The 25,631-nt window shown below is 66.2% G+C and overlaps 12 protein-coding genes across 12 annotated transcripts; 7 read left to right on the top strand and 5 right to left on the bottom strand.

Moving 5' to 3' along the window:
* Positions 1 to 41: 41 nt before the first annotated feature.
* On the bottom strand, positions 42 to 1,337 carry MICPUN_64876 (predicted protein; the record flags this gene model as incomplete). Its single annotated transcript, XM_002506705.1, has 1 exon — positions 42 to 1,337. The coding sequence occupies one exon, from the start codon at positions 1,335 to 1,337 to the stop codon at positions 42 to 44; it is 1,296 nt and encodes a 431-aa protein (XP_002506751.1).
* A 1,082-nt stretch (positions 1,338 to 2,419) lies between these two features.
* On the top strand, positions 2,420 to 2,890 carry MICPUN_70252 (predicted protein; the record flags this gene model as incomplete). The annotated part of the gene is made up of 1 exon (XM_002506853.1): positions 2,420 to 2,890. A coding segment is annotated over one exon (471 nt), but the record flags the coding sequence as incomplete, so codon positions are not given.
* A 449-nt stretch (positions 2,891 to 3,339) lies between these two features.
* MICPUN_107266 (predicted protein) lies at positions 3,340 to 5,933 on the bottom strand (the record flags this gene model as incomplete). The annotated part of the gene is made up of 2 exons (XM_002506704.1): positions 3,340 to 4,760; positions 4,914 to 5,933. The coding sequence occupies 2 exons, from the start codon at positions 5,931 to 5,933 to the stop codon at positions 3,423 to 3,425; spliced, it is 2,358 nt and encodes a 785-aa protein (XP_002506750.1). The 3' UTR covers positions 3,340 to 3,422.
* A 2,547-nt stretch (positions 5,934 to 8,480) lies between these two features.
* On the top strand, positions 8,481 to 10,549 carry MICPUN_53601 (predicted protein; the record flags this gene model as incomplete). The annotated part of the gene is made up of 1 exon (XM_002506852.1): positions 8,481 to 10,549. The coding sequence occupies one exon, from the start codon at positions 8,481 to 8,483 to the stop codon at positions 10,383 to 10,385; it is 1,905 nt and encodes a 634-aa protein (XP_002506898.1). The 3' UTR covers positions 10,386 to 10,549.
* A 1,574-nt stretch (positions 10,550 to 12,123) lies between these two features.
* On the top strand, positions 12,124 to 13,603 carry MICPUN_109649 (predicted protein). The gene has a single exon (XM_002506851.1). It carries the CDS (start codon positions 12,201 to 12,203, stop codon positions 13,437 to 13,439), a length of 1,239 nt encoding a protein of 412 aa, XP_002506897.1. The 5' UTR covers positions 12,124 to 12,200; the 3' UTR covers positions 13,440 to 13,603.
* Positions 13,604 to 13,801: 198 nt separating this feature from the next.
* MICPUN_64871 (predicted protein) lies at positions 13,802 to 16,330 on the bottom strand (the record flags this gene model as incomplete). The annotated part of the gene is made up of 1 exon (XM_002506703.1): positions 13,802 to 16,330. The coding sequence occupies one exon, from the start codon at positions 16,328 to 16,330 to the stop codon at positions 13,802 to 13,804; it is 2,529 nt and encodes an 842-aa protein (XP_002506749.1).
* A 609-nt stretch (positions 16,331 to 16,939) lies between these two features.
* MICPUN_64870 (predicted protein) lies at positions 16,940 to 19,067 on the top strand (the record flags this gene model as incomplete). Its single annotated transcript, XM_002506850.1, has 3 exons — positions 16,940 to 17,021; positions 17,193 to 17,245; positions 17,421 to 19,067. 3 exons carry the CDS (start codon positions 16,940 to 16,942, stop codon positions 19,065 to 19,067), a joined length of 1,782 nt encoding a protein of 593 aa, XP_002506896.1.
* Positions 19,068 to 19,454: 387 nt separating this feature from the next.
* MICPUN_64869 (predicted protein) lies at positions 19,455 to 20,861 on the top strand (the record flags this gene model as incomplete). The annotated part of the gene is made up of 2 exons (XM_002506849.1): positions 19,455 to 19,748; positions 19,896 to 20,861. 2 exons carry the CDS (start codon positions 19,455 to 19,457, stop codon positions 20,859 to 20,861), a joined length of 1,260 nt encoding a protein of 419 aa, XP_002506895.1.
* Positions 20,862 to 20,904: 43 nt separating this feature from the next.
* On the bottom strand, positions 20,905 to 22,565 carry MICPUN_106628 (predicted protein). The gene is made up of 2 exons (XM_002506702.1): positions 22,158 to 22,565; positions 20,905 to 21,991 (listed from the first exon to the last, which is right to left on the bottom strand). Exons 1-2 carry the CDS (start codon positions 22,518 to 22,520, stop codon positions 21,008 to 21,010), a joined length of 1,347 nt encoding a protein of 448 aa, XP_002506748.1. The 5' UTR covers positions 22,521 to 22,565; the 3' UTR covers positions 20,905 to 21,007.
* A 408-nt stretch (positions 22,566 to 22,973) lies between these two features.
* Positions 22,974 to 24,173, top strand: MICPUN_92645 (predicted protein). The gene is made up of 2 exons (XM_002506848.1): positions 22,974 to 23,597; positions 23,655 to 24,173. The coding sequence occupies exons 1-2, from the start codon at positions 23,004 to 23,006 to the stop codon at positions 24,099 to 24,101; spliced, it is 1,041 nt and encodes a 346-aa protein (XP_002506894.1). The 5' UTR covers positions 22,974 to 23,003; the 3' UTR covers positions 24,102 to 24,173.
* A 93-nt stretch (positions 24,174 to 24,266) lies between these two features.
* On the top strand, positions 24,267 to 24,913 carry MICPUN_64866 (predicted protein; the record flags this gene model as incomplete). Its single annotated transcript, XM_002506847.1, has 2 exons — positions 24,267 to 24,563; positions 24,674 to 24,913. The coding sequence occupies 2 exons, from the start codon at positions 24,267 to 24,269 to the stop codon at positions 24,911 to 24,913; spliced, it is 537 nt and encodes a 178-aa protein (XP_002506893.1).
* On the bottom strand, positions 24,912 to 25,585 carry MICPUN_109646 (predicted protein). The gene has a single exon (XM_002506701.1). The coding sequence runs from the start codon at positions 25,577 to 25,579 to the stop codon at positions 25,061 to 25,063; it is 519 nt and encodes a 172-aa protein (XP_002506747.1). The 5' UTR covers positions 25,580 to 25,585; the 3' UTR covers positions 24,912 to 25,060.
* Between the last annotated feature and the right edge of the window lie 46 nt (positions 25,586 to 25,631).

Below are 25,631 nucleotides of genomic sequence, written 5' to 3'. Positions count from 1 at the left end.
CGTCCTTCGAGCCGTCATCAATCAGCGTCGTCGTCGAACGATCAGAACGGGGGTTCGTCGTCGTCGAAGGGCTTCGCGGGTTCGTACGCGACGTCCCCGTACGGTCGCGAGTAATCGACGCCTCCGCCGGAGGGAGCACCCGCGAGGTCGCCGTAGCCGCCGCCGCCGCCGGGCACGGAACCGCCGCCGGCGTAATACGGCTCGAAGCCGTCCGCGTCCGATCCCGGCTGGCCGGCTCCGACGCCCGCCGCCATCGGTGCGCCGCCGCCGCCGCCGCCACCGACCAGGGCGTCGATCGCCCACCGCGGCGTGTCCCTGGATTCGATCCACAGCGGCGTCTGCGTATCCTTGTGCTTGAAATCGGGGTAGCGGGGATTACCCCCCGGCGCGCTTTTGCGCTCGCGGTTATCCCACCACGCGTCCGGGTTATCGAGCACCTCGCGCCAGAGGTCGTCCTTCTCGCCGACCACGTCGCCGCCCATCATCGTCGCCGACGCCTGTCGCTGCTGCTGCATCCGCTGCTGCTGCTGCTGGGGCGGGGGCACCGTCGCCGCCACCGCCTGGTTGGCGTACGGATCGTCGGGGCGATAGGCGCCTCCGTTGACGCCGCCGCCGTTAACGCCGTTCGCGCCGTTGTAAGGTGCGACGAACGCGAACGAGTACGCGCTCACCTTGATGCGCGATCGCCTCTGCCCCGTCGCCTTGTCCGTCCACACGTTCTCCTTGAGTCGACCGGTGACCATGATCTGGCGCCCTTTGGCGACGTGATCGCACAGCTGGCGCGCCTCGTCGTTCCAAGCCTCCACGTCCAGCCACGTGGTGGCGCCGTCGTCCGCGTTGTTGGCACCCGCGGGGTCCATCCCGCCGGGGCTCATCGGCTTCTTTCCGCGCACCGCGAGCGACACGCGAGCGACGCACGCGCCCGTGTCGAACATGGTCATCTCCGGGTCCATGCCCGTGTTGCCGATGACGGTGACGGTGTTGGCGTTGCGGGGATCCCACTCCACGGTGGGCGGGGCGGGGCTGCCGGCCTGGTTCATGGTTCCGCCGCCGTAGCCCGGGGCCTGGTTCATGGTTCCGCCGCCGTAGTCGTCGGCGTACGCGCGCGCGGGCACCGCGGAGGCGCCGCGGCGGTCGAGCGCGACGCCCGGCGGGGGCACCGGCGGGAATCCCACCGAGTGGACCTGATCACCGTACGATCGCTGGGCGGGTCCGCGAGGGGCGGCGAGGCCCGTCAGCGAGCGGGTGACGCCGCGGCCGGGGCGGGACGCGCCCGCGGATGAGGACGCCGCGACGGGGCGGAGGAAGGAGCCGACGGCCTGGCAGAGCGCAGCCATCTTGCGCATGCAACGGCGGTTGTTTTTTTTTTTTCAAAAGGGCGCGCGGCGAGTGCGTTGGGCCGGGCGCGTTCGAGGCGGGGGGAACCGGCCGGGTTCGCGAGCCGCGATCGGGTGCTGCCGGGGTCGAAAGGCGGGACCGAGCGTGCGATCCGGCTTTGCGCCCTTCGGTGTGGCGACGGCGCCGGGGCTATCGCTCGGATCTTGGCCCCAAAACAACCCGAATTGTTTGGGATTGATTTCCCGCCTGGCTCGCGTCGGGGTGCCTGGACGGCGAATTCTCGTGGGCGGCCGGCAGTCGGGAGGCGCGAACGACCGTCGCCGCGATGGACCTTCTCGCGGCGGAGATCGCGCGCAAGCGCAAGGCTAAGGCCGAGGAGTTTGGCGGCGCCAAGTACGTCAAGCGCTCGCAGATTTCCGCCGCGCGCGAGGCCAAGATACGCGAGGAGGAGGAGGCGGAGGCTCGGGCGAAGCGGTCGAAGATCTCGGGGGGCGCGCAGGGGTTGGGATCCGGCGGTGTCGGCGCGAACGCCGACGCCGCCGCGACGTCCAACGACGACGGGCGCGATCGATCCAAGGACGCCGCGGAGGGCGCGAGGGGCGATAACGCGAAGGACGTCGCGTCCGCCGCGAACGATGCCGGCGCGCCGCTCGATCCCGACATCGCCGCGCTCGAGCCCGACGACGCCGTTCGACGTCTGCGCAGACTCGGCCAACCCGCGACGCTCTTCGGGGAGACGCACCTCGACAGACTCGCGCGTTTGCACCACACGCAGACACAGCTGGCACACGCGATGGCCCAGGAGGAGCACGGGGCGACCGGCGCGCAGGCAAACGAGAAGCAAGCCGAGCTGCGGGCGCTCGAGGAGTTCGCCAAGAGGCAGAGGGAGAAAGGCGTCGCCGCGGCGGAGCTCGCCGCCAAGAAGGCGGCCGCCGCGAAGAAGGCCGCCATGGCCGGGCCAGCTGGCGCGGGTGCCGAAGGGGGTGCCGAGGGGGGTGCCGAAGATGAGGATCTCGCGAAAACCTTCGCGGAGGCGGCCAAGGCGGTGGCGCGAAATCGCGCGGCGGAGACGGCGGAACCCATCGATCAGGTGGCGGTGTATTTCAAGTCCTTAATCGAGGAGTGGGAGCGCGAGCTGGAGTCCAAGCCCGAGGATTGGGTGTACTCCAACGCGGGGAAGCAGAGCGTGGCGAACTGCAGGCTGTGCAAGCAGCACATGCGGCCGCTGTTCAAGCGCATAAAGCGGCGCGAGCTCCCGGTGGACATCGAGCGCGCGCTCTTCCTCATCGTCAAGAGCATGAAGGAGAGAAACTACAGGAAAGCCGCGGACATGTACATCGGCATCGCGGTCGGGAACGCGGCGTGGCCCATCGGCGTCACGTCCGTCGGCATCCACGAGCGCTCGGCGCGAGAGAAGATCGGCGCGCAGACGCAGGCGCACGCGATGCACGACGAAGAGACTCGCAAGTACCTGCAAAGCATCAAGCGGCTCATCACCTTCGCGCAACGGGCGTACCCCACGGTCCCGTCCTTATCACTCGATTTCAACTCTGGGTACAACGGATGGGACAAGGACGCGCTACACGCCGCGGACCAGGTTTTGGACATTCGCGCGCAGGTTCCCGCGCTGCTGGCGCTCCCGGCTAACGGCGACGGTTGGAAGTCGCAAGACGGTGCGTTTATTTTCATCTTCGTATGGGCAATTTGATTATTTTCGTACGGGCAATTAGATTGACGTGGTTTTTTTTAACAGGGGACACTCGCACGTGGAAGAGTCTGCTGACGCACGCGTACGACGGAACGACGCACGCCGCCAAGGGTGGCAAGAAGGTGGACATGGACAAGATTCGGACGATGAAGGACGAGATCATCGCGAGGGACAAGGGGATGTACGACGCGAGGTCGGGGCACCTCACTCGCGACCCCAAGGCGCATTCGCACGATAGGTGAAAACAATCGGGAAGGAAGGCGCGGGTGGGAACGAGTGAACGAGACCTAAACTTCGCGACAGTTCCAATACAGGTCCAATACAACACGTAAAAGTTCATTCAAACAAAACAAGATTCCGGTCGCGACGACGAACCTCACAGCACCTGGTTCCTGCTCTGAAGCACGTAGATGTGCTCGCCGACGACGCACCCCTCGATGTCCTGCGGGCATCCCATCTCAGCCTCCACCGCGACTGCCAGCTCGGCGAGCCTGGACATCAGCCGCGTCCTCATCGGCTCGTCCCAAACCAACGGTTCGTCGGCGTACCTCACGACGCTCTCCTCGGTGGCCACGACGGTGACGGAATCGTACAGTCCGGCACCCGCGAAGCCCTCGAGATCTTCGCCGTTCGAGTCGGAGCGAACTATCATCGTGGTGTACGGCGTTCGGTGCGCGATGGGTTTGGAAGGCAGCTGTTTAACCATCGGGATTGAACCTGGGGTCTTGGCCGCCGTGAAGGACAGCGCGCTTCCCGGCTCGTTACCGACCAACGCCTCGCCCAACCCGACGCACACCTCGCCGAACACCTCGCCGGCGTCGCCGGTGAGCGGGTTCGCCGTGTGCAGCACGAACGCGTGCTCCGCGGGGACAACCTCCATGAGCAACGTCGCCATGTGCAGCGAATCGTCCGGCACGCCGCAGGCTTTCCGCGAGAGGAACGCGCGTTCGTTCCACTTGGACGCCCACACCTTCTTGACAGCCTGGTAGACGTCGGCGGGCGCGCACGTGTTCCCGTACGCAGCCGCGGCGGCGGCGAGGGGCGCGACGAGGTCGTCGGGCATCGCGAGATCGTACGCGATGGTCGATCGCATCGCGTCGAGGGCGGCGCGGCGAGCGGCGGCGTCGCCGGCGGCGTCCGCGGCGGCGACGGCGGATAAAGCGGCGGTCACCTTGGCGTTAGTCGCGGGATCAGCCGCCAGAGCCTTCTCGAACGCGTTGAAAGGCAAAGCGGTGGACGCGGGAACGGCGGCGCCGAAGGTCGCGATCGCCGGGGAGACGCCGAGCTTGGCGAGCGAAGACGACTTACCGCCCACGACGCCGGGGGCGTACTTATCCGGAGTCACGAGCCAGTCCGCGGTGTCCGCCTTGGGGACGAGCGTGAGCTTGGGCGCGCCCGCGGTCGAGGAGGACGCAGACACCACAGCAGCCGCCCCGAGCTCCGACTCGGAAACCTTAATCTCCTCGCCGACGACTTCGATCTTGACGCCCTGGCCTGCTCTCGCGACCAACGCCTCCCAGCCGGCGGGGTCCGGCATCGCGGCGAGGAGCACCCCGGTCTGCCTCGCGCGGATCGCGATGTGCGACAGCAAGTCGACGGGCGCGGCGGTGAGCACGGCGGCGACGCCGGGGGGGATATCTTCCAGCCCGCCCAGTTTGGCCGAGAGGATGACCACCGGGGCGGCGGAGTAGTCCACGCCTTGGACGTCCGCGAGCTCGGTGACGGTGACCACGCCGGCGTAGGAGGCGAGCTGGGGCGAGCCGAGCGCGGCGACGTCCCAAGGTGAGCGCCCGGCGGCTTGTCGAACCCCGGGCCTGGATTCGCTGAGCATCCTCGACACGGCAAACATCGAGTGCCCGCGGACGACTTCCTCGCCGAAATTCGTGATGTACGCGGGATCGCACTGCGCTTGCTCGCCGATGACGTCGGCGGGGTGCTGGACGAGTTCGCACAGCTGGTCCATGTGGTGTTCCATGGCGAGCGAGACGGACTCGAGCGCCGCGTCCATGACCTTGGCCCACTCGGGGCTCCAGCGGGTCAAACCGTTCTCGCCCCCGTTTGCCTTTCGGAAAAAGTCGTACGCGGTGACGAGCCTGTCGAAATCTTGGCCCACCAGCACGTTGCGGATGGACATCTCGAGCTGGCCGAGCCTCGCGTCGTAGTCCCACCCGGTTAAGTCCAAGCCCTCGATCTTTTGCCTGTAGAACTTCTCCATGGCGATGTCGAGTAAAACCACGTCTCTTTCGGTCACGTCCCCGTACCTCCAGGTGCCGGAGAGGCGTTCGCGCAGCTCGACAATCTTGTTGGGGGCCCAGTACTCGTCCCTGTTGGCGAGGAGGTCGTAGATCTCGTTCTGAACGTCTTCGGGCATCTTCCCCCTGGCGAAATCCATCGCGGAATCCATGTTGCCGCCGCCGTGGGTGATGCGAAGGATCCAGTAAAAATGCTTCATGGGGTTGATGAGCTGCGGGAGGTGGTTGCCGGGGCCGGTGATGCCGTCGGTGCGCCAGCCAGCCTTCATCGCCGCGAGGTCCTCGCGGGTCAAACCGTGGTTGTCCCACAGGTGCGTCCAGAAATCGTCCCAGTTGCCGGTGTGGAGGAAGTGGAGGTACGCCTCGCAGATGTAGATGTCATCGACTGTGGTGTTGGAGTGGAGCTTCTGGTGCCACTGCGCGATGAACGGGTCCTCGATACCCGGGCGGTGCCCCTCCTTGATGCCGTTCTCGCGCATAAGCTGCAGGATGCCGAGGCGGATGTCGTCGCCGTTGCCGCCGCCGCGAGGCAGCGTGCCCAAAGCGGCGCGGTACAGCTGTCGAGACATGCCGTCCTCGGAGGTTGCGGACGCGCGCGCCATGCGCTCGCAGATGACCTTCTGCATGTGAGCCATGTCCTTGCCCTGGTAGTTACCGCCGGCGTACCAGTCCAGCTGGCGGACCGCGGATAGGCGCAGGGTGGCGAAGATGGCGGCGGCGCCCTGGGGCCCCGCCTGCTGCGATTCGCTGAGCTTATCGTTGATCCGGCAGAACCTGTTGTAGAGGTTGGTGCCGTGCTCCTGGTTCTTCTTATTCTCGCCGGCGGACAGCGCCTTGAGGATCCCGTTGGAGTTTGGCGTCATCAGCGGAATCGTGAGGTCCCCGACGTCGGCGTGGAGCCAGTCAGAGTTGTTCCGGACGACGATACCCACGAGCCGCGCGACGTCATCGCCCACGCCCCGGGGGAACTGCATGACAATCTTGCCGTCGCCGCCGAACGGGGTCCTGGACGCCTTGCCGTCGCCCGCGTCGTTCGTACCCCCGGGGAGCACCGCGCCTTGTGGGGGAAGGCACCACTCGTCGCTCCCCTCCATGACGCACGCCCAGTGCCACTCGAGGGAACCGCCCGCGGGGAGTAAGTCGTTTTGGGTCAGCGTCACGGACTTTGATCCATCCGGGTGTTCCACGCACAGCATGTGTACGCCTCCGTGGGTCTCCACGCGGTCGTGGCCGCCGAAGTCAACCTTGGCGTACTCGTCGAAGCGGATCTGTGAAGGGGGTAAGAGGGGTAAGAGGGGACGAAGGGTCGGAACAACAGGGTTGAGCGGCGGATCGAATCGCGATGCGTTTGAAAAGATCATTTCGCGAGGGATGAATCGATGCGTGGATAAGACGTCGGGGCGTACCTTTTCCGACGCGGGCGCGGCGGCGGGAGGGGCGACGCGCGCGATTGGAGCGGCGGGAGCCGCCGCGGGCGCGGGGTTCAGCCACTCCGGAGACGCCGCGGCTTCCGGGGCGGGAACCGCGGCCGGGGCGGGAACCGCGGCCGGAGCTGGGGGTGCCGCGGGAGGAGGCACCGCGGTCTCCGGGGCGGGAGGCGACGCGGGGGGGGGCGCGGTCTGCGGCGGCGGCGCGGGCGGCGCGGCGGGGGGCGCGGCGGTCTGCGGCGGCGCCACGGGCGCGGCGGGGGGCGCGGCAGCCTGCGGCGGCGCCACGGGCGCGGCGGTCGGCGGCGGCGTCTCCACCACCGTCGCCACGGAGTCGAGCGAGCTCGCCAACATCGCGTCGTTCTCAGCCTTGAGCGCCTCGATCGCGGCGTTGATGGCTGCGAGTTCGTCGTCGAGATCGCCCGCGCGGACGACGAGGCGCCCGTGATGCGCACGCGCCGTTCGGCCCGCCCGTCGCGCCGCGGCGCGCTGCTTCTTCCCGGATTTGGAGGCGACGCGCGACGCCGCGGGCGCGAACGCGACGCGCGCAGCCATCGAAGCTGACATGGCGCTCATAAGGTTATCCGCTCAGCAACCTTCCGCTGGCGTCCCTTCCGTCGATCGATGCGGTGGGTTCGTGCGAGGTGACACGTACGACGCGCGGGTTACGAGCGTCTATCGAACGTCGGAGTCCCGCGAAGAGCTCGGTTCTATGTGCGGCGACCGTGCGGACAGCGCGGCGTCGTGTGGGCCCTGCGAATTTTTATAGGCGTTGAAATGAAGGGAAATGTCGGGAAATGAAACGCGCAAACCGTGTTTGGGCCCATCGTGCGTGCGTGAATGTTCGCACGGATTCGAACGAGTGACTCGATAATTGGGCGAAATAAACTGAACCCCCATAGGAATATTTCGCGCGTTCCTGAGCCACACAAGAAGAGGATGAGGCTCTGGCTGTTTGGCGGCAAAAAGGCCACCTCTGCAGTGCCAATTTTCCCAGACGCGCACTGCGAAGCCATGACGGCCGCGACGGCGCTGGCTCCGCGCGGCCTCGTGCCGCTCGCATCGAGGCGCCCGGCGCGAGGCGCGTCGGGCATGAGCGCGCGCGGCGTCGCGCCCGTCGCGCCCTTACGCGCGTCCGCGGTCTCGATGACCGCGAACCGGGTCGTCGCGACGTCTCGGCGCCTCGGCGCGTTCGCCCCCGCCGCGACGGGCGGCGACGCGGACGGGACCGGCGCGCCCCGACCCGAGAAGAAGAAGAGACGCCGACGCAGGCGCGCGCCGAAGAAGAAGGCCGCCGACGCCGACGCCAAGGGAGAACCGGCGAGTCGTAAGGGTGGCGCCGTGTTCATGGGAACGATCGACCTGGACGACGACGCCCTCGAGGACTCCTTGATGCGCTCCCTCGCGTCCCGGCCCGATCCATCCGCCGTCTTCCGGGGAACCATCGACGACGGCGACCTGAACATCTTCGCCACGTTCGACGACATAGACGCCAAGGCGGCTTCGGCCAAGGCGGCGATATCCAAAGGAGCGGCAAAGGGCCCGACCCCGCCCCCGGATGGGAGCGGCCACCCCGACCTCGCGTTCCTCTACGACCCCGCCGTCGTCGCCGCCATCGCGGGCGAGGAGAGTGGCGTCAACGGCAAAGAGAGTGGCGTCGACGGCGAGGAGAGCGGCGTCAGCGGCAAGGAGAGTGGCGTCAACGCGCCCGAGGCTGTCGGGCGGTGCAACGAGGTCATCCGTCGGTGCGATTCGATGGACGCGGTGCTCTCCGCGGTGCGCGAGATGACCAACGCGGGTATCGAACCCACGGAGTCCACGTACGTCGCGGTGATGTTAGCCGCTCGGAACAACCCGTCCGTGGGTCCCGGCCGGGCCATCGACGTGTACGACGCGGCGGTGGCCAACGGATTTGCGTTTTCATCGCGAACGTTCGACTTGGCGATGGAATGCGCCGTCCGTTCCAAGCGAGTCGCCGACGCTCTCAAGATAAAGGAGGACATGGAGCGCGCCGGCTTAACCACCACGCCTCGCACGTACGCCGTGTTGCTCAACCTCCTCGTCAACACCGACGTGGGCAAGCGACGGGGTCCGAAGCCCCGGCTGATTCGCACGTGCAAGCTCTTCGAGGAGATGCTCGCGAATAACGTCGCGCCGCCGCCGGCGGCGTTCAACTCGCTCATCGTCGCCGCCAAACGCGCGAAGCAACCCGACTTGGTCGCCAGGAGCTTCCAGGAGATGGTCAACGCGGGCGTGAGACCGAGCCGGGAGACGTACGAGACGACGCTCGCGGCGGTGAGCGCGGGGGGCATGGCGGACGTCGCGCTCGAGGTTTTCGGTCGAATGCGGCGGGACGGGTTTAAACCGCGAAAGTCCACGTACAACTCGCTGCTCGAGGCGTGCGCGTCCGCTCCGCAGCCCAGGGCGGAGCAGGCGTTCGAGATATACCACGCCATGGTGGCCGACGGCGCGATCGCGCCCAACAAGAGGACGTTCGTCCTGCTCATAGACGCGGCGACGCGAGCGGGGAAACCGGAGCTCGCCTTCGACGCCTTCGACGCGATGAAGAAATGTGTGACGGCCGTAACGGCCGTAACGGACGTGACGGACGTGACGGACGCGGACGACGTCGTCGGCCTCGACGTGTACAACAGGCTCATCCACGCGTGCGCCGCCAGGGGCTTCGACGGCCTGCGCCGGGCGCTCGAGCTCTTCGAGGAGGTCAAGACGTCGCGCTCGCTCGAGCCCGACGAGTACACGTACGGCTCCGTCCTCGGAGCCTGCGCCGCCGCGGGGGACGCCGCCACCGCGGACGCGCTCGTCGCCGAGATGTCAACGAGAGGCGTGGGGCACAACAGGGTCACCAGGCACGCGTACATCACCGCGCTGGGGAGGGCGGGTCGGTGGGAAGACGCTTTGGATCAATTCGCGACGCTTCAATCCGTCCGGGGAGGGTCCGGGGACGAACGCCGCGGAAAGTCCTTTCAGTCGTCGCTCTCTCCCGACGGCCTTCGAGACACGCAAGGGGCGTCGAGGGAGTCGTTCTCGCTGATGTTCGACGCGTTACTCGGGGGCGCGGGGGCCGAGGCGGCCATCGCGTCGTGCGCGCTTGAACCCGGCGGCGGCGACGCGTTCATGCGGTCCGAGCGAGCCGCCGCCGCGCGGGCGGTTTTCCGCGAGGGCGTGGAGCGCGGGGTGTACGAGGATCCCATCTTGGGTCTGGACACGTCTCTGGACGTGTCCGTTGACCTCGTCGCCGACTTTTTGGAAGAGGGGGAGGATGGCGGACGGAGCGCGCCGCCCGGAGAAAAGACCAGGGCGTCCGCGCAGCCCCTGCGCGTGTCCTTCATGAGCATGACCCGATCCGAGTCCATCGTGGCGACGATGGTCCTCCTCGAGTCCTTCGCGGCGCCGTCCGCCGGCGCTCTCCCGTCCGGTCTGTTCATCGGCGCGGGTCCCGGCACGAGGGGTAACGCGCAGCGTCGCATGCTCGCGGTGGAGTCCGTGCTGCGCGCGGCGTCGCTGAGGTGCGAGACGATTGAAGATCCCCGAACGTACGTCATCGGGGTGTCGAACGCCGACTTGGCGGAGTGGGTGAAGAGGCACGTCGGCGCGTTCGACGAGAACAGGGCGCGGATCGACGCGAGGGTCAACGCGTGAGTGGTGGCGGTGAGGTGGAGGAGAGAGATTTTTGCGACGAGGGCGTTCCGTTGGGATCCGTTCGTCGAGGACGCGAGCTGAATGTACGCCGCACCCGTCAAGAAGAGGGTTTAGGGTTTAGGGTTGATTGATCTGATAGCGCAATCTGAGATTTTTTTCTTATCAAAGTGACTCTGGATTTTTGCCTCGAAAGGTCGGAGGGCAGTTCGGGAGAAATCGCGCCGTGCGGTTGTTTCCACGTCCACTGCGGGTGTTCTTTCAGTCAGAAGGGTTCGTTCTTTGCGATGGGATTCATGTTTCTCGCCCACCCCTTCAACTTGGGCCAATCGCCGGCCGTTTCTCCAGGCGATGCCTCTGACCGACGCGAGATAATCCTGACCGACACGACGCGCAGCGCACCCTCCGCATGCCGTAACCCGAACCACCAACCCCCACAGGCCGAGAACCACCAACCCCCACAGGCCGAGCGTATCGGCCACCTTAACGCAAGCCGCCGAGGTATCGCGCTTCCGGCGTCATGCTCCGCTACATCTCCGGCGCCAACGGCAACTCCGGCGACGACGCCCTCCTCTCCGAGGATGGCGGAATCAACGTCCGCGCCCTCCCCGAGGACGTCCAGGCCGTGTTCGCGGATATCGACGCCAACGGCGACGGAGTTCTCGACATGGAAGAGTTCAAGACCATGCTCAGCACTTACGCCGTCCTGCGCAGGTCGAACCAGGAGGGCTCCGTCTCCATCTCGACCCTCCCCGACAAGGTACAGCCCGCGCTGAAGGTGTTCGACCAGGACGGCGATGGCACCGTCGACCCCAAGGAGCTCATGCGCGCCGCGGAGCTCTATCAAGCCTCCAAGAAGTCCCAGAAACGTATGCGTAAGTTCATCATCGGCCTCGTGCTCTTCGTCATCGCGCTCATCGGCATCAACAGCGCCATGACCTTCATGATGGTCGAGCTGGGCAAGGAGACCAAGGCTTCCCCTGACGGCATCATGCGCGTCAACACCGGCGACGGAACCAAGGGCTCTGTCGTGAGAACCGCAGCCAACGGGGAACCGGCGCCACTCACATCTGCTCTTCCTGACTCCGCCTTTGCGGAACTCAAGCAGTTCGAGATCAAGTCCGAGAACGGCGCGTTCCTGTCGCTCATGGTCCTCGGCTGGTACCGCATTCCAGACGCCGCGAGGTCCAAGACGGGCAACGTCGTCAAGATCATCACCTATGCTGGATTTATCATCCTCGACGGAGCCGAGATGACCTTCGAGGAGGTTGTCGGCAAGGTCTTCTCCGAGGCTGGTTTCGACGTCATCAACGGACGTAAGCTGCTCGGCATGTACGAGCTCATCGGTAAGATTTTTCCACCTCGGTGAATCCTCCATGTCCAATTATTTTTCCGTGACTGACTGATGAAAACCACTTTCCTGAAACAGGTCTCTTCAACGCCATCGAGGACTGGGACGGACTGGACATCGAAGCGGGCGAAATGAAACCCGGTTTCGGCATGTATGACTTCGAGATGGAATACACTGAGCGCATCCCGTGCGACGACGAATTCAACGGCACAGACCCTTACGGCAACTGGCACATGGCCGCGGGGCCCGAGTGCGAGGGCGACGGCTGTCCGGCGCTTCCCGAATACCTTGACATCAAACATACCATGCTCTACGACGCCGACACCGCAGCAGCGTCCGAAACCATCTCAAACCCCGAGTTCCCAACGTCCACGCTTCACAAGTACAGGTCGCCGAGACGCATCGTGACCGAGCAGATCGATATCGATAGCGGCGAGGCGTTTTACTGCGAAGAGTCGGATGGTAGGATGCCCATGAATTGGAACGTCACCGAGGCGAAGAAAGTCGGCGAGTCGTTGGCAACCGATGGCTCCGGGAAAATGATCAGGCACTTCACGATCGAGACCGCCGTCAGCGAGCTTGAATTCGCCTTCCTCACAAAGGGTTCCGACGTTCCGTACACTGGCTTCTACAATGTCGAATACTACGACGAGAAGGATTCAGGCGCCCCCGTGCGATTCGTCATGCCCTCACGCGAGTTCATCATCACGAAATATGTCGAGAAGGAAATCGATATGCCTCCTTGGGAGTCTTCCACGTGGGACCCTTCCCCTTCATGCAGAAGCGGCGACCCCAACGAGGACCTCACCCTCCCGGCGAAGATGAACATGAACCATGCTCTGTTCAACGAAAGAGATCGCGCAATCGTCGATGCCGTGATCGAAGGTGAGATCCAAGGTATTAACGCCACCGGCCTTACGAGCCCTTGGAGATCACGCAAACTCCAGAGTTTCAGTTTACTCATGGATATGATTTTGAGGATGATAAATGATATACAAGCGAGAGCCGCGGTGGCTCCCAATTGCGATCCTGAGGGCACGTGCTACGGAAACGGAGCGACCACCACCGTCTTCGAGTTCAATTTCAAAAAGCTCGCATTCGGCATCAGCGCTTGGGACGCTGGATGCGGCCTTGAATCCATCGGTTTTGAGGCTGATTGCCCATATGGCTCGACGTGCTACGGGAAGTGCGCGGGTACAACTCCCGCGCTGTGCAAATCAAAATATGACATGACATGCGAGATTGGCATTAAAATCAATCCGATCAACTCCATCAGAGATTCTACAATCAGAGACGCTCTCAACAGGTTCCTTCCCAACGCGGAGGCCGGTGTCAAGCTCGGCTACACCTTCGCGTCCAAGACGGTCTCGATTACCGCGTATGGAAGCTTCCAAGCTGGACACATGGGGCGAAGACGCCAGATGCTCGCCGCCGGCGACGCACCATTCTCCGAACTCTCCTCCGACGCGTATGCCGAGTGGGACGAACTCGAGCAGGAAGCCATTTATCAGGCTCACAAACGCAAGCTCTCGAGCTACTCTGGCGACAGGGAACTGTTATGGGGTAAGTGGGGCATCGCCGCGTCGGTCGAGGGAACCGGTAGGTATACGATCCCGACGAAACAATTCAGTTTTGCAGTCAGCGTCTCGGGTGAGGTCTGCTTGTTCTTTTGCTTCGGTGTCTCGGCCTCGATTGACACGGCTTAGGCGCATCACTGGATGACGAACCACACGCATGTTCGGCTCGTGTTAAAACGAGCGCCAGGATCACACAAACGTCGATGGGCAGAGCTCTCATTGCGCCGTCGGGTTTTTGCCCCCATTGGTTTCCCGACAATCATTTTAATAAAAGAGCAAAGCACCATCCGCTCACGATGACGCGTCGACGTCTCTCGCCTTCGCACCGCCATTCACATCAGAGTCGTCCCTCGCCGCCGCCGACGCCTTCCTACTTACGCTCACAGCTCGTCCTTACCCTCGAAATCGACCATCGTTCCCTTGTGCCGCACGAGTGTCCCGTTCTGGTAATCCATGAACGCCTGCATAATCTCCTCGGCCTTGCTCTTCGCTCACACGCCGTGTCGGTTGCACACCTTCACGGCGGCTTCGATGAGCCCCATCACCTCCTTTCGCGCGCGCGGCCTCTCCACCACCCCCTGAAGCAGCCGCACCTCCCCGACCTTCTTGCTCATCTCCCTCAGGTGCTTCGCCGCCCCCGGGTCTTGCACCCGGCCCGCGTCGAGCACCGCCCTCACCCCCTCGCAAACCTCCTGGACGTTCCGCCTGAGCTGCGACACCTTGCACGAGACGAAGCGCTCGCGGTGACGACCGAGGAACTGCGCCACCGACGCGCTGGCGCCGACGCCGCCGCCGCCGCCGCCGCCGCCGCCGCCCCCCGCGCCCCCCCCGGCGCCCCCTCCACCGTCTCCTTCCGCCGAGGCCCTCCTCTTCGCCGCCGCCGCCGCGTTCTTCGCCGCCGCGCCCTTGGGTGAGTTGGCGGCGTGTTGCTTGAACGGCAGCGTCGCGTTGCAGTGGGGGCAGACGCGCGTCGGAGAGCCGACCACGCCGTTGCACTCGAGGCACAGCTTCCGACCCTTACCGAGGGGGGTTCCCGGGTTGTGCGGCGCGAACACGGGAGATCCGCCCTTCTTCTTACCCCCCGCGGGTTGTGCGGCGGCGGCGGCGGGCGGGGAAACCTTCGCGGCGTGTTTCGGGGGCGACTTGTGCTGCGACTTGGCCGTCGCCGCTTTGGCGGCCGCCGCCTTAGGCTCCGCTTTGGGGGCGGCGACGGGCGGCGGCTTGGCGTCGCCCCCGCCGCCCGACGCTCCCCCCGAACCGACTCCCCCGGGGCCCCCACTCCCGCCTCCGACGCCGGGGTTTGTCGCGGCCGTTTTATCGACCGTTTTCTGACGCGTCCGGCGAAGCTGCGGCTCGTTTCGCATCGCCGCCAAAAAAGCCTCGTCGTACACGGGTTTGGGTTTCTTTGCGCCGCTCGCGCCCGTGTTCGGGTTTAGCGTAGGGGGCGGCGGCGGCGGCGGGCGCTCGTACGACGCCGCCAGCGTCCCCACCGCGTTGTGCACCGAACCGAGCCACTGGGTGCACAGACTTTCCGCCATCTTCGCCACCGTCGGGTGGGGGTGCGTCCTCAGCGACGCCACCGAGCGTACGATGTTCGTGCCGTCCATCACCTTGAGCGAGACGTACTGCGAGGAGAGCGAACGGAGCGCCTCGACGACGCGCGCCAGCGCGTTCTCCGCGCGTTCCTTCGCCTTTTTCCCCTTCGCTTTGTTCGTTCCCCCCGGAAAATGAGCCTCCTCGGAGTCGGCGACGTGTTCCGCTAAAGCTTTCGCGACTTTCGATATCTCCGATTGCGTGTGCGGGTGGATCTCTTCGCGGACGAACGCGAGCGCCGCTCGCCTCGCGGTCAGCCAACGCACCTCCCTCTCCTCCACCCGAAGCCTTCGCGTGGCGATCGTGTCCTCGTCGCCGGTGTGCGAGCTCCTGTGGTGTTCGGACGGCGCGCGGCGCTTTCCGAGGACGTCGAGCGGGTGCTCGCGATCGTTTCTGTTTCCGCCGCCGGCTGCGCCGCCCCGCCCGGCGCCGCCTCCTTTGGCGCCGCCCCTCTTGGGAACGTGCGCACCCGCGGTGCCCAACAACACCCCCGCACCTCCCGCGCACATGTCCCGGAGCCACCTGTGCACGCCGGTGAGGTTACCGCAGTTTAAAGGCGGTCCCGCGGTGAAGTCGTCGTCTTTGCGGTAGACGTAATGGCCGTCTCGGGTGTCGCGTTCCTCGCCGAGCACCGCGGCGGTGGCGCCGCCTTGGGCGTCGACGAGGTAGAAGCGGATGCCCCGTCTGCCGTCTGGGAAGCTGAACTTATCCTGCGAGAAGTTGATCCACTCGCTGCCGCGCGGCGAGGACGGGTTCGCGCCCGAGCCCCCGCCCGGCTGGCCCCCGACCGCGCCCCCGTCGTCGTCGTTCGCCCTGCCGGTCTCGGCGGGGGCGCCCCCGCCCGTCTCCACCGCCTGTCGCGCGATCCCCTCCGCGACGACGCCGTCGAGCCAAGTCATCAGCTCCCGCTTCGACGACGTGGCGAGAGTCCCGTGGTTCGTGAAGTTCCGCGCGTTGCGGTAGTCGTACGCGGGCTGCGCGCCAGACGCCGCGCCGGAGGAGGACGGGACACCGACAGCCCCGAGCGTCTGCCCTCCCCGCGAGTCTCCCCGGATGAGGTAGTACCGATGGCACGGGCCGGTCTTGACCTCGCGGAAGGACACGAAGTAGGCGTCGAGGTCCTCCGGGGTGCTCTCCTCGGGGTCCATCGTGCGCGTGTCGCGTCGCGTCGCGTCGCGTCCGCGGGTGAGAGATGATGGGCGCCGTCGCGCGGCGCGGATTAGGCGGGCGGCCTCCACCGGATTCCGCCAAATTGGGCCAGCCGACGCAAGCAACAACGATGTCTCGGACCCGGTGACGGGGCTCCACATTTGAGACTGGCCGCCATAGAGACGTGCTATTTTGACGGTTAAATGACCCAGCCTCGTTCCGCGAGCCCGCAGGAAACCTAGTTGAGAAATTGGCATTTCCGGGCCATCATTACCCATTAGAGTCCCATTGGGAAGGGATTGGGTCGACGCAGACCCAGAGAGACCGTTTCTTTCCCACGGTTGACGGTCAACCGCGAAGGTGGCGAAACTTTCCCAAATTTGTGTCACGTTTTGAGAACCGCCGGTGGCGCATCAGTGCGTCAGACGCACGGGACGCGCGTCGTTCGGTGAAAGTTCGCGCCTCGAAACCTTCGGTCACACGCGTATCGCGCCCCAACCCTGTCGCGCGCGCATCGTTCAGGTCGCAAAGGCGGTCGGGAGGGCGTTCTCGGTGGTCACGCAGCTACCGGCTTTTCTTAACAAAGCCGCTCAGATCGGGAAGGTGAGGAAAACCAACCCTCGGATGCGACCCGCTCGCGCGCGCCCCCGTCGTCGCCGCGATCGCCCTCGACCTCCCATCGTCGGTCACGCGAAGCCATCATCGTGTCGGTGACCGCGACGCGGCGCGAATGACGCGGGTTCGAGCTCCGGAAACGTCTCAGCGCGCCGGTCAAGGCGGTCCCCCGTTTCGTCCAAATCCGCCTGACATGTTTCCTGCGCCCCCATCCCCTCCCGCGTGTTCCCCCAGGCGACGCCGGCGGCGACCGAGCGAAGCTAACGAGGAGGATGGGTAACCCGCCCAAAGGAAAGGCGTCGGTCAAATCGGCGGGGTCGACGCCGTCGCCCGAGCAGAAGAAGCCGACTGCGCGTGAGTCCCACCGCCGCGACCCCCGCGCGCACCCAGTCATCCTCGCCTGGGAACGTCGAGTCAAACGGACCGCTCGGTCAACCGACGACCTTCCCCGCCCACCCTCTCCGTCCCGACCGCACCCGACGCGCACCGCGCGATGCTAACGCACGCCCCGTCCCGGATACGCAGTCGGCCGCAAGAAGATCCGCATCGAGCGCATCGCGGACGAGCGCAACCGACAGGTAACGAAGCGCCCCTCTTTGACCTCCGTCGTCGTTTCCAAAACCAAACTGCGAGCGAGGGGCGATCGATCGGAGTCCCTCCCGGACCGAGCCCCCGCCCGCGCGCCCCCGCCCCCGACGCGAGATGAACCGACACTGACCGAACTCTCCCGCGCCCCCGCCCGCGCACGCGCAGGTGACGTTCACGAAGCGCAAGAACGGCCTCATGAAGAAGGCGATGGAGCTCTCCGTCCTCTGCGACTGCCAGATTGCGCTCATCATCTTCAACAGCAACAACAAGCTCTTCCAGTACTCCTCCGGCGACATCAACCAAGTGCTGACCCGGTTCAAGGGCGACACCGTGGGCCCGCACGAGAAGCGGAACAATAAAGACCTGTTCAACCAGCACTTCAAGAACCAGCCGAGGAACCCTAATGGACCCCCGAACCCGATGGACGATCCCGACGACGAAGACTCCGATTCCGACGAGCCGCCCACAAAGAAGGGCAAGTCCAAGACGGCCGCCGCCAAGGCTAACGCCAAAAGTAACGCCAAATCCGGCGGTAAATCCGGGCATGTAACGGTGAACAAGCATCAGAGCGCCAAGGATAACGCCAAAAAGAGGAAGCACGCCGCCTTGGCCGCCGCCGTCGCCGCGAGGAAAGCCGCGGAACGAGCCGCTTCCTTCGCCGCGCAATTCTCCGACGATTCCATGGACGAGGACGAGCTCGACGCCGCGAACGGCGTGGCGAGCCTGACGCCGACGTCCGAACGGACCCCGACGTCGCTTGACGGGTCCGGGAGGTTCGGCGCAGGGGCGCTGGCGGCGGTGGAGGCTGCGCGGCGCATCGCGAGTCAGTCGATGGGAGGCGGTTCGTCGGGTGATCGCGCGGGTCAATTTTTGCAATCGCTCAACGCCGCCACCGACGCGCTGAACGCGTCCGGCCAATTCGGCGCGTCCGGCGGCTTGCTGAACCTCAGCGGCGACGGGAAGGCGTCGCCCGGTGGGTTCTTCGGCGGCCTCGCGGGCGCCGGGATGACGCCGACGGGTTTATCTTTCGGCGGCCTTCCGTCGCCCGGCAGCGGGGGCTTGCCCGCGGACTTGGGCAGCATGGAGCTCCCGTCCCCCGTCGCCAGGGCGCTGCAGGCGGGCGCCGGTAACGTGTCCCTCAACCTGTCCGTGGGCGACCTCAACACCACGAGGTTCGGCAAGGAATCCAACGAGAAGGCGTCCAACGAGAAGGCGGACCGAGCCCGCCGGTCGCGCGTGGAACCCAAAGATCTCTCCATCCAGATCCCCGAGAACAAGCTCAAGCCCATCACGGTGGGCAACGGCAAGGCGCTCAACGAGTCCGCGTCGGGGCACTCCCCGGGCCCGCTGACCTCCTTGCTGCAGCAGGGCGCCGCCGGTCAGCTCAGCGCGTCGCAGAAGAGCGGGTCCGCCGGCGGGGTAAAGCTGGAGCGCGACATACTCGCGCGATCAGCCGACAAGGCGCGAGACGACGACAAACAACAGTTGGGCGACGGCGGCGGATCGTTCTCGCTGCCAAAGGCGGAGGGCTCCGACCGCCCGACCCCGGACCGCATGGGCGCGGCGGACGCGACGAACGAGACGGACGACGATTTCCTCAACTCCGGGGGCGAGGCCGGGCGCGGCGAAAGACGCGGGGGCGGGGGCGGGGGCGGGGGCGGCGGCCGGCGAAAGGGTGGTTCCGATTCCGTCGGCAAGCTCGAGCCCCCCGCGCCGGATCCGAAGGCGGGGTCGAAGCGGACGAGGAGCGCGAGCGTGAGCGACCCGGCGCCGTCGTCGGCCCGGTCCACGCGATCCAGGCGCGGGGGATGACGGACGGACGGCGCGGGGATGACGGACGGCCGGCGCCCTTTGGGTTTCGAGGGGGAGGTTCATTCGTGTGAGGCTCATTCATTCGCGTGGGGCTCGCGCGGGAGATGGAGGCGGTTTCGTCGCCGCGTCGCGTCCTCGTCACCGGGCGCGGGACACGCGGCTCGAACGGTCTCAACGGAGTGGTATCAAGTCTTTTCTGTAATACGAAGCGAGCTCGCTTCGCCTTTTCGTTCGACGGCGAACGTCGTCGCGTCCGGTGACTGAAACCGGAGTTTTTTTTGTGTTTGGCCGTTGGACCGTTGGGTTTTTTTTTTTGGATTTGGCATTTTCGCAGACCTCGGTGCGAGCCGCGCGGCCACACCGCCGCGTGCGCCGCGACCCGCGACCATGGTGCGCTCACCCCTGCGAGGCGCGTTGAGCGCGAGCCAGTCCGTCGAGGTCAAGCCCGACACCGCTGAGGTGGTCTTCCTCGGCGAGATCTTGGGCGCGACGGGATTCAAGGACACGTGCGTGCACGGCGGAGTGATGTGTCGATGGCAGGTTGTCCACGGGGAGCACTGGAACCTGGAGCGCGGGGAGCGAGGGGGCGCGACGCAGGCGTCGGAGCCCAGCGCGCACGGCGGGGAGCTCGCGGCGTGGTCGCACCCGCTCCAGATGCAGTTCAGCACCACCAGCGTCCAGGTGAGCGAGCGCGCCCGCGGGGTCGCCCCGTCGCTTTATTTTGCCGTTGGTGACATTCCGCCCGCGACAGCCTCGCGCGAGATCCTCCGTCGCAACTGACGATGAACCCCCTCTTCCCAACACCGCGCTCGTCGTCGTCGTCGACAGGGATGGCCGAAGCTCGTGTTCGCCGTGTACGAACGCGACGGCTGGGCGCAGACCGACGCCTTCGCAGCCTACGGCGTCTGCAACCTCCCGCTCACCCCTGGCTTTCACGATGTCGAGGCGCACTGCTGGCGCGCGAACAACCGAAACGCGCGCATGTCCGAGGAGATCGCCGCGCTCTTCGCGGGGGCGCGCGCGGAGCTGGACGGGTGGAAGCGGTGCGTCATCCGCCGCGAGGAACTCTACGCCTCCCCCGCCGTCACCGTGGGCATGGGCAGCGTGCACCTCCAGGTGAACGTCCTCGCCAAGAATCTGGACATCAGCGGCCTACACGTCGGCGGCGTATCCGCGTCAGCAGCCGCGGACAAGGCGCGACGCGCCGCCCTGAGGGCTCGCGCGGGCCTCGCGGCAAGCCCGGGCGGTAAGGAAAACGATCCAACCGATTCCCCGATGTCGTCGCCGAGGAACTGGCCCGGTTCACCCGAGCAAGCGTCGGGCGTCGCTTCGGTTCGTAGAGCCGTCGGCGGAGAAGGTTCGGGAGGAGAACCCTCCTTGCCGTCGTCGCACCGCCGCGCGGGAAGGTTCTCCGCCCCGGGAGGGGCCGGCGTCACCCCTGACTCGGCTGCCCCGCGCAGGAGCTTCAGGAGCAGCGTGAGCGCGGTGAGCGCCGCGACGGACGCCTTCGGCGCGGGCGGCAGGAGGGCGAGGGGCGGCGGCGGCGGCCAACTCGGCGGCGCGAGCTACGGCGGGGGCGTCGCATCGTCGGCGCTGTCCGAGCGCCGCGCGGAGCGGACGTCGTCGGGCGCGAGCGCGTACGGGCCGCCGGTCGGGGGAAGCGTCGGCGCGAGCGGGTACGGCGGCGGGGGCGTCGGTTCCTTCGCGCACCAGCGCGAGCAGATCGAGGATGAGCCCCTCAACCAGCCGGGCGGGCGGCGGTCGCGCGCCTTCGCTCGCGGCGGGGGGTACTGATCATCCATTGTACATTCGAATCGCGAATCATCGAGACGGCGTTATCGTACTACTACACTCGCGCGTTCGTTACTCACGTCGTCGATCCACTACGTCTTATTAGGCAGGGTACAAGTACAACAAACAAAAGGGCCCTTCGGTTTCGCTCACGAAGCGGCCAGTTCGCCCGAGTTGACGCACGCGCCGTCCAAGAGCCCGTCCTCGTCCATGGTGTCCATCACGGACAGCTCATCCTCCAGGTCCTCCAGCAGCGCCATCGCGGCGTCCGGGTTCTGCGAGCACGCGTCGTCCTCGTCCATGTAGTCGTACAGGATGGACTCCAGCTCTTTGGCGACAACCTCGACGCCCGGCGTGCTGTCACCCGCCGCCGCCACCGGCGCCTCGCCCCGCAGACGCCATATGAACGCGCGTATCACGTCGTCCGGTCCGTCCTCGCCCTGCAGCTTGACCATGTCCACGAACTCGAACCGTCTCCCGACGAGCCACTTATCGCACGTCACCGCGATCGTCCCCGGTCGCATAACCGCCGAGAGCGCGGCGGAGAGGTACGGAAGACGCAAACCGTCGGGGGAGGGAAAGGCGGTGGAGTAGGCGATGGCGAGGTCCGCGCCCGCGAGCGCCGACGCCGCGGATGCGATGTCCCCGCCCTGCTCGCCCTCCCCCGCCGGGTCGACGACGTGCGCCTCCTTGGTCCGCACATCCTGCGCGATGACGGTGGTGAGTCGGCCGCCCGTGAGGTTCGCGTCGGCGTGCACCGACGACAGCACGCCCTTCTCCACCACGCCGGACGCCTCGAGCCTCTCGATCGCGGCGGCGGCGAGGCCCGCGAGGGGCTTGGACGCCTCGATGCCCACCACGGACCTCCACGGCCGCATCGTCGCCGCGGCGAGCACCAGACGCCCGGCGCCGGACCCGATGTCCACTAAACTCGGCTGAAACGCGTCAGCGGTGTGCTCGAGGTCGCACGATCCGTCCACGCTCGGGTCGCAGTCCTCGAAGAAGGCGTGCGCGCGCGAGATCTTGTCCGCCTCGTCGACGCTGCCCTCCTTGTGCTCGGCGGCGTGGAGGGCCTCGTCGACGGCGGGGTGCTCGAGGAGCTTGAGCAGCCCGGTGAGGGGAAACTCTCCGTACTGCGATATATCGGGCGGGTGGGTTAATTGGGGGCGCGCGGCGGGTCGGTCGGGGGTTGGTTCGACGGTTCGAGGGCTCGGACGCGCGGACGAGGTTGGTCGCGATGGGTGCGAGGCGCCGGCGAGTGAAGGCTGGGGAGAGGCCGGGTCCGTCGCGGGAACGCACCGCGCCGTGAACTTCGCTCGCGAGATTTTTCATGGCCACGTCGAACCTCATCCGCCGCGCCTCGCCGCCCCCGAGCACGCCCCCCGCCACGGACATGAGCTCCTTGGCGTCGGCGGCGGCGGCGGCGGCGGCCAGGGACGCGGGCTGGTGGAGGGATCGCGCCGCGCGCGGGATGCAATCGCGCGGGGGCTGCGCCACGCACGTCGTCGCCACGGCGAAGGGCTTGGAGCTCGGGTAGGTTCGCGAACCCTGAAGCTGGCGTGCTGATCCGAGACACAGCTGGGGACGAACGCGGTGGGAGTTGGGCGCGCGCGCGGCGCGAGCGCCGGTGCGCGCCCCGATCGCGTCGATCATCGTGTACATCGCGAGGTAATCTCTTGGGAACGGACGCGCGATGTGCGACCGCGCGCGCTCACACGAGTGAGCGCCGCGCTTCTCGACGGGGCGGGACTCGCGTCTTCCCCGTCGGATCCCTTCGCTTTGAGGCGGGAAAATCCAACCTGGCCAAATCCAGCTCAGCAAAAAGCTTAACCCTCGTTTGCTGGTTGGTTGGACGCGCCAGTCAGCACATCTTGCCAAGACGGATAGAAACTCAATCCGATTGGTGGAAAGTTCATCAGGGAAAGCGGTCGCCCGCTTCGTTTCCACACCAAATCGCGCGTGCTTTCAGATGGGAAATCGCGGGTGAAACCCTGACTGACACGCGTGAGCACGTAACCATAAACTTTGACGGTGCTTCACAATTCGTATTTCATCTCGTCATCACCCGGCGATGCGGCGGTGCGGTCTCGGCACCTCCTCGACGACATCGACTCACACACGTCGGATAGTGCCACCCGCGCGACGATGACGACCGCGCCGACCGTCGCGCCGCCGCGCGCCGCGCTCATCAAGACGCCCGCATGGTCGCGACGACGACGTTTCGATCGCGTCCGTCGCGGTGGCGATCGTGGATCCCCCGTCGCGTCGGCTTCTTCGAGTAGCGATCGGTCCAACCTCGCGGCGTCCAACCTCCGAGAGCTCCTCGCGGGCGACGAGATCCTCCGCGCGCCGTGCGCGCACGACGCCCTCACCGCGGCGCTCATCGAACGCGCGGGGTTCAAGGTCGGGTTCATGTCCGGTTTCTGCGTCTCCGCCGCGCGCTTGGCCATGCCCGACGCGGGCCTCATCTCGTACGGCGAGATGGAAGATGTCGGCAGGCACATCACGCAGGCGACGTCCGCGGGATTCCCGTTCATCGGCGACGCCGACGACGGGTACGGCAACGCCATGAACGCCAAGCGAACCGTCCGGGGATACGCCAGAGCCGGGTTCGCGGGGATCCTGATGGAGGACCAGCTCGCTCCAAAAGCGTGCGGTCACACCAAGCCGAGATGCCTCGCACGAGACGAAGCCGTCGCGAGGGTTCGAGCCGCGTGCGACGAACGCGACGAGGGCCCGGTGCGTTTATTTTAATCTCTGTATGGGCAATTAGACTGACGTGGTTTTTTTTAACAGGGCGGCGACATCGTCGTGTTCGCCAGGTCCGACAGCAGGTCCGCGATGGACTCGCTGGACGAGGCGCTGTGGAGGGTCGCGGCGTTCGCGGACGCGGGCGCGGACGCGCTCTTCATCGACGCGTTACGAACCAAGGAGGAATTGAGAGCGTTTTGTGCAATCGCGCCTGAAGTGCCGAAGATGGCTAACATGCTCGAGGGCGGCGGCGCCACGCCGATATGCTCGCCGGAGGAGCTTCAGGACATGGGTTTTAGCGTCGTGGCGTACCCGCTGACGGTGCTCGGGGCGTACGTCAACGCCACCGAGCGGGTGCTGAGGGAGATCAGAGAGGACGGGTACCCGGATGAGTCCAAATTGCCCACGTTTGAGTCGCTCAAGGCGACGTGCGGGTTCCCGGGGTACTACGCGGACGCCGAGAGGTACGACGTGAGTACGTCGGGAAAGTGAGTGCGCGGGTTCGATACCGTTCGATGTCGACACGAGCCGTTCTATTATTTGTGATATCAACCCGTTCCATTCGTCGCGTCCCGTGTGTGAGATTAGTCGTGACATTTTCTCAGTTGATACTCATATCATCACTCCGGGTCGCACCGGCCTGGGGAGCTCGCATCCATGGTCCGCTCGTTCCTGGCCACCGCCAGGGCGCATCTGCATAACATGACCGTCAACTTCGGTCGCACGTGCATGCCGTGGGGGCCGAAGCGATCGCTCTTCGCGGGCGGAACCGGAGCGCTCTTCGTGGTGCCGGGGTTGGTGATGTTCGCGCACGATCCGGGCGCGCCGCACGCGGCGGCGTACCTCGCGGCGTTCGCGGCGCAGGCGGTGTTCAGCGTCATGTCGGACTACGTGATGACCGGGAGGAACAGCGTGTGGCACGGCGTGGATCGGTGGTACGCGTCCGGCATGACGGTGAGTCCGGTTGGCGCGATCGGCCGGGTCCCCACACCCTTCACCGATCGTCTCACAAATCGCAGTGCGACTGATCATCTTAATCCCATCTCCTCCGCTCCTATCCGTAGGTGTTCATGATGTGGTTCGCCCACTCCGCGCTGTCCCCGGCGCACGTCTTCCTCGCCGCCCCGCCCCTGTTCTGCCTGTACAAGAGCAAAGACGCCATCCTGCGGAACGACTTTAACACATTCGCGCGTTGGCACGGGTGGTGGCACGTCACCGCCGTCGCCGCGGCGAGCCACTGCATCGACCTCGCAAACGGGGGTGGGGGGTTGGGGGCGCGAGCGGTCGGGCGGCTCGAGCTGTAGCGCGCGCTCGTGGGTTCGATTCCCGGCGGTCTCTACCTAGGTCCTAGCTATCACGATTCGTTCGCGTTCCTCCGTCGTTCCTCCGTCAGTCGTCGTCGTTCCATCAGTCGCCGCTGCATCTCATCTTTTTTTCTCATCGTCGATGGCTCACCACTTCGCCGCAGCTTCGCCCATGCACTCCTTGCATCGGTACCTCAACCTGCCGTGCGCGCAGACCGACGCACCCCCGCACTCCTTACACCTGTGCCGCAGCTTGCCGTGTCCGCACACGGACGTCCCGCCGCACTCCTTGCACGTGTGCCGCTGCCGCCCGTGCTCGCACATTGAGCCCCCTCCGCATTCCCCGCATCTCGTGCGACGCCTTCCGTGCGGGCAGACGGACCCGCCCGCGCACTTCACGCAGCTGTACTTTATCACCGCGTGCTCGCAGAACGCGCCGCCGCCGCACGCTTTGCAGAACTTGCGCCACCGCCCGTGCTCGCACCCGACGCACTTGACGCACCTGGACCGTGGCTTCACGCCGTGCTCGCACGGTCCGAACGTCGGCCTGCGCCTCTTGGATGATGGGGCGACGGCCGCGTCGGCGGTGTCGCCCCGCGCCGACCCCGAGCCGTCGACCGTCTTCATGGGCGGATCCGGCCGCAAACCCTTATTCGGGTGCCTCATGGGGCGCCTCCCCTCGCCGTCGGTCCGCCCGAGACAATGAGAGATTATCCGA

Source organism: Micromonas commoda, chromosome 16, assembly GCF_000090985.2.
Source record: "Micromonas commoda chromosome 16, complete sequence".
In the NCBI taxonomy this organism is placed as follows: Eukaryota; Viridiplantae; Chlorophyta; class Mamiellophyceae; order Mamiellales; family Mamiellaceae; genus Micromonas; species Micromonas commoda.
Note: the sequence above shows the minus strand (reverse complement) of the source record. Positions and strands in the feature narration are given on the sequence as shown.